Source organism: Perognathus longimembris, chromosome 17, assembly GCF_023159225.1.
Source record: "Perognathus longimembris pacificus isolate PPM17 chromosome 17, ASM2315922v1, whole genome shotgun sequence".
Taxonomy (NCBI): Eukaryota; Metazoa; Chordata; class Mammalia; order Rodentia; family Heteromyidae; genus Perognathus; species Perognathus longimembris.
The window spans coordinates 54,821,303-54,830,352 of NC_063177.1; the positions used below are offsets into that span (position 1 = coordinate 54,821,303).

At 61.6% G+C, this 9,050-nt stretch overlaps 1 protein-coding gene across 2 annotated transcripts; it reads left to right on the plus strand.

Moving 5' to 3' along the window:
* The first annotated feature begins 150 nt into the window (after positions 1-150).
* Positions 151-8,313, plus strand: LOC125365183 (sodium-independent sulfate anion transporter-like). Of its 2 annotated transcripts, XM_048365094.1 has the most exons (9): positions 151-195; positions 1,076-1,296; positions 1,617-1,809; positions 2,039-2,124; positions 3,846-3,925; positions 4,584-4,726; positions 6,906-7,081; positions 7,344-7,416; positions 8,156-8,310. In XM_048365094.1, the coding sequence occupies exons 2-9, from the start codon at positions 1,087-1,089 to the stop codon at positions 8,242-8,244; spliced, it is 1,050 nt and encodes a 349-aa protein (XP_048221051.1). In that variant the 5' UTR covers positions 151-195; positions 1,076-1,086; the 3' UTR covers positions 8,245-8,310. The 2 variants fall into 2 exon arrangements, with proteins under 2 accessions (XP_048221051.1, XP_048221053.1); XM_048365096.1 differs by lacking the exon at positions 151-195 and having other exon boundaries at positions 1,156-1,296; positions 1,953-2,124; positions 8,156-8,313.
* Positions 8,314-9,050: the final 737 nt, after the last annotated feature.

Below are 9,050 nucleotides of genomic sequence, written 5' to 3' on the forward strand. Positions count from 1 at the left end.
TCCGGCCCGGCCCCGCCCCCCGACGCGACGTCCGGCCGGGCCCCGCCCCCGGCGCCTCCCCGCCCCCACGTGCCGGCAGGGCCCCGCCCCCAGAGGCCGCTCAGCGTCACGTGCCCGGGGCGGCCCCGCCCCCTCCGCGAGTCCCGCGGAGCCGGCGTCCCGGCGCGGGGGGTTCGGAGCGGCGGCGCCCCGCAGGTGAGGCCGCGTTCGCGGGGGGGGGGGGGGAGGGGGCAAGGGGGGCAGAGACGCGGGCCCCGAGGGCTGCACCCCGCCGCGGGGACCTCCCCACCGCGGGCCTGCCCGGTCCCCGCGCCCACCGGCCTGGCTTGGGCAGGGTGGGCCCCTCGGGACCGGCGCGGGGCCCCAGGAGCCGGGCTGGCGTCGGGCGGGGGGGGGGGGGCTTCTCCCCCAGCGCTGGGGGGGGTCGGGGAGGGGAGGGGCGGGGCCTGACCAGATGCTGCCCCGCGCCACCTAGAATCCCTGGGACCCAGGGGGCGCGGGGGGGGGGGGCGGGGGGCCTCAGGATTCGCGGGACCCCGGCCCGGCCCGCGCTGCAGTTGGAAACCTCGTAACCCACGCCCGGGGGCTCCTCCGGGCCGCCCACCCACGTCCCCCACGTCCTCCCTCCCCGGGGCTCCTCCGGGCCACCCACCCACGTCCCCCACGTCCTCCCTACCCGGGGGTCCTCCGGGCCGCCCACCCATGCATGCCCTCGTCAGCCCAGGCCTCGGGTGCCCCCACCTCACCCCAGGACCTTGCTTCTCTCTCGGACTCAAGTTCTCTGGAAAGGGAAAAGTTAAAGGAAGGGAGGCATTCTCCCGGAAGGAGGAATTTGTCCTCGAGCTTCCTCTGGGGAAGTCGTTTGTTGGGGTGTCTGGAGAGAGACCCCCAGGGACCCTGGAGGTTGAGGGCCTGGGTGGTCCTCCCACCCCACCCCCCGCACCCTAGCCCTGTGGCTCCCGAGGGAAGTCGGGCAGTGTGACTTCTAAGATACCCCGGGCTCCCCAGGGGGCTGCTGGGGGGCAGCTGCCCAGCTCCTGAGCGGCAGTCTGTGTTTCTGTGTTGCCCACCCCAGGTGCCCCGGGAATGCCGCCGGCGAGGGCTCCGGGTGGGGCCAGGCCTGCCAGCCCCTGCGGCTTCCCGCCGGCCCTGCGGCGGTGGCTGCCCCTCCTGGCCTGGCTGCCCCGCTACTCCGCGCAGTGGCTGAGGATGGACGTCATCGCCGGGCTCTCCGTGGCGCTCACCGTCCTCCCCCAGGCGCTGGCCTACGCTGAGGTGGCGGGACTCCCGCCCCAGGTGGGTGTCCGCCCCGCTGCCGGCCGGATCTCCCCAGGGCCAAGGGTCGCATGGCCTGAAATTGCCATCTCTCACAGGCCACAGCCTTTGAACCCAAGTTGGCTGAGTCTGGGTGGTCCAGCCGGGGCCAGTGCGGTGAGGCTCTCAGAATCACAGACGGGAGCCACCGCCCCCCCCCCCGGGCAGCGGTGCCCCGCCTCTGTGTTCACTACGGGGCCCCGGTGGTGGCTGACAGGATGGGGTGCATCCTGCCGCTACGCTGGTCACAGAGATGTGTGTGCTCACCCCACCTTCCTCACCACCCGCCCCCCCCCCCCCAGTACGGCCTCTACTCTGCCTTCATGGGATGCTTCGTGTATTTCTTCCTGGGCACCTCCCGCGACGTGACCCTGGGCCCCACGGCCATCATGTCCCTGCTGGTGTCCTTTTACACCTTCCACGAGCCCGCCTACGCCGTGCTGCTGGCCTTCCTGTCTGGCTGCATCCAGCTGGCCATGGGCTTCCTCCGCCTGGGTGAGACTGCGTGCTTCCTTGCCCCAAAGGGCCGGTCTTGTGTGGGGGAGGCGGCTCCCATCCTAACCTCCTTCCCCACTCTCCAAACCATCGCCGTCGGGGGGTGTCGCTCCGCGGGCCTGAGGGGGACCGTCTGCTCCCAGGCCCTCCGGTGCCACTTCTCCCCGCTCACCTCCTCTGGAACCCGGGAGCCCTTTGGGCCTGCTCAGCTTTCCCTCTTGGCCGCCAGGGTTTCTGCTCGACTTCGTCTCCTGCCCTGTCATTAAAGGCTTCACCTCTGCTGCAGCGGTCACCATCGGCGTTGGGCAGGTCAAGGTAGGCGCAGTCCCCTCCGGGGCTCTACCCTGTGAGCTCTCCTGCTCACCACAGGGAAACCTGGGAGTAGGGACCCGACCTTTGGTGGCCCGTGGCCCTCTTGTGCTTGGGGTGATTTCTTCCATAAATCAAGGAAAATGAGATGGGTGACTCCCTTGTAAAACAGCCTTTCTGGGGGAGATGTTTGTGTGACGGTCAGACTCCACAGCAGATTCGGGGCTGGTAATTGCACCCCGACTTGCCCAGAGTGTTGGGGCCAGGGAGCCTGATTGATTCATAGGGTGCTTCTTTCTGCCCTTGCCACCCTTGGCAGTAGGCTGCCCCCAGAAAACCACTTCCCTGCACTGAAGAGCTTGGCTTTGGTGTAATATTTAAATGCTGTGCTTTTCATGTTCCTATTTGCCCTAAGATAACTGTGAAAGTCCCCTAGTCTGTAATCATGGGTTCCCTACGGGTGGAACTTACCCTCCTTTGCCGGCTGCCCGTGCAGCACTGTCCGCCTGACCCTGGCACCCAGGACTGCCCACGGTGCGATGGGGGCGGGCGAGCGCCCGACCGGGTGTAGACAGAGTGGCGCTGAACCTGCCTGCAGATGGGGCCCTTTCTGCCACTCGGGGCCACACCCCCCAGCCTCGTGACCCTGCCTCATCACCCCACACCCCCAGCAGAGCAGGCTTCCCAAGGCCAGCTCTCCACCAGGCCCGGTCTCTCTGCCCTGGCGCAGACCGAATCCAGGCCCAGAGGAGGTGTTTAGTAAGGGACCCAGCTGGCTTGTGTGTGCCCTGGCACCCGGCTCTTCTCTCCCTGCTTTGGGGAGTGAGGTTTGTTAGGTTACCGTGTCCTTTCCAGAGGAGGAAGCAACGTAGAACACCCAGATGAGATTATGTACAGCACGTCTGCCCTTGCTTTGATCGTAACGCACTCATTGTCAGCATAAGCAGTGTTTCTTTCTCATCCACGCCAGGATTGCGTTTCCTATACAATCCCAAGCGTGCTTTCCTAGGTGGCAGCCCCAGCCCCACCCCGTTTCCCCGGTGTGGCTTAGGTTGCCGCCTGGAGCTCCCTGACCTGGCCCGGTCACAAGTCCCTTCCCCCCACCAGTGTTCTCCCGCCCCGCCCCCACCTCCATCAATATAGGCAGCAGGTTTGCGGCCGTCAGAGCTTGTCTTGTCACACACCCTACTGGGCCTCAGACAACAGGAAAACACAAAGCAAGGAGTAGAAGAGAGTCTCCAAGGGTGCAGTCCTGGGAGAAAGCCAGGCTTGGCCCGCAACCCCTGCCCAGACTCTGGGGAACCCGCCAGTATCCACTGTGATTTTTACTTCCTGCAGAGGGCGGTGCTGGGAGTGACTGACACGGCTGTGGGCCAATGGCTGTAGGGGGAGGCAGTCCCCAGTGGCCCAGGGCCTTTGGTCCAGGACCTTTGGCCAGGTAGCTGTGAAACTGCCCCAGCTTCCAGGTGACGCAGGCTGCTTTCTGGTTGGTTGGTTTGAAAGGCCCCAACATGAGGTTCCGTCTCCTTCAAAGCTCGTTCTGGTCCTTGGGGCTTTGAGGATGGGCAGGTCTTCTGGGCCCCGGGGCCCCTTGAAGAGCCCTGGGGAGTCTGGATTCCGCAGCAGGCCTGGCCACTGGGTGGTGGGGGCTGGAGGGAGGGGGGCTGGGTGGGAAGGGCCAGGCTGTCCCGTGGGCAGGCGGCTTCATTGAGCCTCTATTTGAACAGAACCTTCTGGGACTACGGGACATCCCCAGGCAGTTTTTCCTGCAGGTCTATCACATTTTCCTCAGGATTGGAGACACCAGGTAGGTCCCTTCCTTCCTGTTGCTTCTTCCCCAGTTCAGGAGACTCTCCAGTCCCCCCAGCCGCACCCCTGCTTTCCACCCCAAAAGGCATTCGTTCTGTCTTCAGGGTGCCCGGTGCTCAGAGCCATTACCAGGGAGAGGGTCAGACGTGCTGCGTCCGGCCAGCCCAGGCCTGCTGAGCCCGGGCAGCGGCACCATCTGCGGGGCCTTCCCGGGAGGCGGGCGTGTGGGGGCCCCAGGGATGGGGAGGGCAGCGGCCTCCGGCTCGCAGGGCCCTCCTGAGCTCGCTGGGGACCAGCTCCTGGGGCGGATACAAGTAAAACGGCCTGGCGGCCAGGGCTGAGCTCCGGGGAGCTGGGGCCTGGAGGGGGGAGGGGAAGGTCCTAACCTGCCGCACCAGTGGGGGGGACCCAGCCCCTGGGGGCAGCGGAGGGGACGGGACCTGTCTGAGCACATGGCCATCCGTGCTCTCGAAGGGCCTTGCCAGAGGCGCAGTCTGCATTGCCGGCAGCGGTGGGCAGGGAGGTGCGGGCCCGGGAGGGGGGCTGTGCCCTGGCTGGGCTGGCAATGGAGTTGGGGTGAAGGGGGTGCACAGAGGCAGCATGCCAGGGTCCCGGCTGCCTTTGTCTCCGTGGTGACGGTGTTCTGCCCGCCGCAGGGTGGGGGACGCCGTCCTGGGCCTGGCCTGCATGGCGCTGCTGCTCTCGCTGAAGCTGATGCGGAACCGCACGCCCCCCGCCCGCCCCGGGATGCCCCTCGGGGTACGGCTCAGCCTCGGGCTGGTGTGGACGGTCACCACAGGTGCGGCGGGTGCCCCTGGCCGGGAAGCCCCTCTGGTGTGCAGGGGACGGGGCTCCGGGCGCCCGGGAACTGAGGCCGTGAGCCGCAGCCGCCGCGGCCCGCAGCCCCAAAAGTACATTTCTTTTTGGACAATGCCACCCCTTCCCTCACTCTCTCCCAGTCCCCACCACCCATCCCCACCCACAAGTTGGATAGTTCATTTTCAGCATAGTGTCTAGTGAGTTTTTCTCTGTGTGTGTGTGCTAGTACTAGGCTTGAACAGGGCCTGGACACTGTTCCTTAGCTTTTTTGCTCAAGGCTGGTGCTCTACCACTTATGCCACACCTCCATTTCCAGCACTTAGCTGGTTAATTGGAGATAAGACTCAAACGTTGGGTTGGGAATATGGCCTAGTGGCAAGAATGCTTGCCTCGTATACATGAAGCCCAGGGTTCGATTCCCCAGCACCGCATATATAGAAAAAGCCAGAAGTGGTGCTGTGGCACAAGTGTGCTCAAAGCTAGCCTTGAGCAGGAAGAAGCCAGGGACAGTGTTCAGGCCCTGAGTCCAAGCCCAGATCTGGCAAAAAAAAAAAAAAAAATGTCTGCCCAGGTAGGTTCAAACCACGATCACCGACCAGATCTGTGGCTAGGATTATAGTTGTGAGCCACTGCCATTCTGCTTCTTCTGCCTGTTTTGTTAATTATTGAGAGAGGAATACTGAAATCTCTAGTAATTATGGGCTCATCCATTTTCCTCCCACCTATAATTGTTTCGTGTATTTCAAAGTCTGAATAGGTTTGCAAACACATAGCACTATAATTTTTTTCCTTGAAATTTCCCGCTGACTCTGTTCTTTATCCTGAAGTCTATTTTGATAGAATAGAGCCACTTGCGCTTTCTTTTTTATTAGTACAAGATATCTTCTCTCATCCCACCCTTACACTTCTAATCTATTTCTACTTATCTTTTTTGTTTAAACTTTCATGAGCAGCATATAGATGGGGTTTGTTTGGGGGGCATTCTGGTGGTCTTTGCCTCTTTTAGGTTGGGCATTCCGTGCCATTTACATTTAGTGCAATTTGTTTTTTCTTTTCTATGCCTCATGCTGCTTTTTATCCCACTGTTATTTTCTCTCCACTTCCGTGTGTGTATGTACTTTCTTAATAACAGTTCTTTAGAGCTTATGGTATTCATTTTCATTTTACTTTAGCATAAATTTAGCTTCGTGAGTAGTGTAAGAGCCCTAAAATACTTTGTTTCCATTTCTCTCCTTCCAGCCTGCTAGTGCTATAACCACTTGAGTCACACACTGTGAAACCTTTTAGGCTTTATTTTATTTTGGCTTTAAAAAATTAATTTACGGGCTGGGGATATAGCCTAGTGGCAAGAGTGCCTGCCTCGGATACACGAGGCCCTAGGTTCGATTCCCCAGCACCACATATACAGAAAACGGCCAGAAGCGGCGCTGTGGCTCAAGTGGCAGAGTGCTAGCCTTGAGCGGGAAGAAGCCAGGGACAGTGCTCAGGCCCTGAGTCCAAGGCCCAGGACTGGCCAAAAAAATAAAATAAAATAAAATAAAAAATAAAAATTAATTTACTCTCTGGGCTTTATTTTTCAAGCAGGGTCTCATATTTTTGGTCTCCTTTGTCGCTGGAATTACAAGTGGTTTATTGAATACCACCATACTTTTTTGTTTTGTTTTCCAGACCTGGGGCTTGAACTCAGGGCCTGGGCACTGTCCCTGAGCTTCTTTTGCCCAAGGTTAGCACTTTGCCGCATGAGCCACGGTGCCCCTTCTGGCTTTTTCCATTTCTGTGGTACAGAAAAAACAGAAGAATCAAACCCAGGGCTTCGCGCATGCTAGGCAATTGTTCTACCCACCGAGCCACCTTCCCAGCCGCCATGGTTTATTGATGAAGATAGGATTTTGCTAGCTTTTTGCCCAGGTTGGCCTCATCCCTTGATCCTCCTCATTTCTGCCTCCCGTGTGCCTGGGATTGCAGGCATGAGCCGTCACACACAACACTCAATCCCTATCCCGCTGCTGTGCGCTTCCTCGGGCTCATGCCTGCCATGGCCCTGCGTGCCTGGACAGGCTTTCCTAGGGTTGCCCCCACCTGGGCGGTAGGCTTGCCTCAGTTGCATTCCCGGTTTCCGCCGTGACTGGGTCTCACCGGTGCCTCTGTCCCCGCCGCAGCCCGCAATGCCCTGGTGGTGTCCTTCGCGGCTCTGATGGCGTACTCCTTCGAGGTGACCGGATCCCAGCCTTTCGTTCTAACGGGGCACACAGCTGGGGGCCTCCCTCCAGTGCAGCTCCCTCCTTTCTCCGTGACCACCGCCAATGGGACGGTCTCGTTCGCCGAGATGGTGCAGGTGGGCAGAGCACTGGCCAGTGGGTGGCGTGGAGGCGCGGTGGCCCCTGAGCCCGCACCCTCCTCCCCGGAGCCTCCCCGGGGGCCGGAGGTCCGGGGACTGCAGAGCCCTGGGAAGGGGGCACCCAGGGAGAACGGGAGAGTCCGAGATCGTCCACGACCCACGGGTGTCCTGGACGCCCCACACCCGGTGCTCCTTGTCCTGTGGCCAGCCGGGCCCTGCGTGCGCGAAGCCGCCGCTCACGTCCCTCCCTCCCTCCCAGGGCATGGGGGCCGGGCTGGCTGTGGTGCCCCTCGTGGGTCTCCTGGAGAGCGTTGCTGTGGCCAAGGCCTTTGGTAAGACGCCCCGCAGCCCCCCACCCCCCTGGCTCTTCCCCCGGAATGTCTGCCCTCCTGTCTGCTTGTATCTGCTCTGTTTTCAACACTGTGGTTTTATCCAAGGAAACATGTGTTCATGTTTTAAAATCGTACGGGGGTGGTGGTGAAGGAGATAGGGGGGCTGGGGGGAGGCGTGCTGGGAACCGGGCCGTCCCCACGCTCCTCCGTGGTGAGCTCCGGGCCTTATGCCCTCGCTTGGCTCTCTCACACAGGCTGGTGCTCTACCGTTGAGCCCCTCCTCCACTCCCAGCCTTGTGCTGCTTAGTTGGAGATAAAAGTCTCATAGACTTTCCTGCCCAGGCCGGCCTTAAACCGAGAGCCTCAGATCTCAGCCTCCTGAGCAGCTGGGAGGACGGGCGGGAGCCGCCAGCGTCCAGCTCCTCTGCTGCGTTTTAGATGTAACTGGCAGTAGTGACTGAACTTCAACCTCGGCTTTAGTAACGGCCCTATGAAAGTCCGTACACTCCGGCAGCGCGCTGCTGGCCCGGCCTCCCCGTCCGCTGCCCTCCGCCCCCCCCCCCCCCCCCCGGGACGGCTGGGGAAGCTCGCTGCCTGAGACGCCACCTGGCACTCTGTTTCCACAAGCGCCCTGCCTCTGAGTCCCATTCCCAGCCTGCTTGTGAACGTTTTATGCCTCACGTCTTCCCGGTGGTGTCGCGATGCTTCCGGCGACACCTTTCTCGCCTGTTCTCTCTAGCCTCACAGAGCAGCTACCGCATCGACACCAACCAGGAGCTGCTGGCCATAGGTGAGCCGCCCGCGGGCTGGGCCTCCTCATCGCTCTAGTCACACTGGGCCTGCGGCGCTCACGGTGGGCTGGGGGCCTCGGGAAATGAGCCTGGACTGAACCCCAGGTATCCCCAAGGCTCGACGTAACCCCTAGGAATAGGGAGCGCGTGCCCGGGCACCTCCCTGCGGCACTCGGGCCAGGCCTCGACGGCTCCCCCTCAGCAGGGGCTGAAGGACGGGCGGCCGGCTAGACCTGGGGACGGGCGGCAGTCTCTACACGTCCGGCCCCCGCTCCTGCCCTCCCCCGGCGGCGGGGATTATGGGTGTCACCTGCACTGATGCAAAGCCTGGTCTCCAGCTAGACCTCGTCCTCTGTGCAGGCAGGCAGGGGTCGGCTGGGCAGGCCAGCAACCTCATGGCGGGGCTTGGACTTGACCCTCTCAGCTCCCTTTTTCCTTTTTCTCCTCCCTCCCTCCTTCCCTCCTTCCCTCCCTCTCTCCCTCTCTCCGTCTCTCCTCCCTCCCTCCCTCTTTTTATTTTTTCCCCAGTCCTGGGCCTTGGACTCAGGGCCTGAGCACTGTCCCTGGCTTCTTTTTGCTCAAGGCTAGCACTCTACCACTTGAGCCACAGCGCCACTTCTGGCCGTTTTCTATATATGTGGTGCTGGGGAATTGAACCCAGGGCTTCATGTATATGAGGCAAGCTCTCTTGCCACTAGGCCATATACCCTCCCTCCCTCCCTCCCTCTCTCTCTCTCTCTCTCTCTCTCTCTTTCTCTCTCTCTCTCTCTCTCTCTTTCTCTTTCTCTTTCTCTCTTTGTGTCCTGGGGCTTGGACTCAGGGCCTGGGCACTGTCCCTGTACC

Excerpts from the sequence above, each read along its gene's own strand:
- LOC125365183 (XM_048365094.1), top strand. The coding sequence starts at position 1,087 with ATGCCGCCGGCGAGGGCTCCGGGTGGGGCCAGGCCTGCCAGCCCCTGC. Across the intron at positions 3,926-4,583 it reads CTCAGGATTGGAGACACCAG|GGTGGGGGACGCCGTCCTGG; the intron begins GTAGGTCCCTTC and ends TGCCCGCCGCAG. Across the intron at positions 4,727-6,905 it reads GGTGTGGACGGTCACCACAG|CCCGCAATGCCCTGGTGGTG; the intron begins GTGCGGCGGGTG and ends TCCCCGCCGCAG.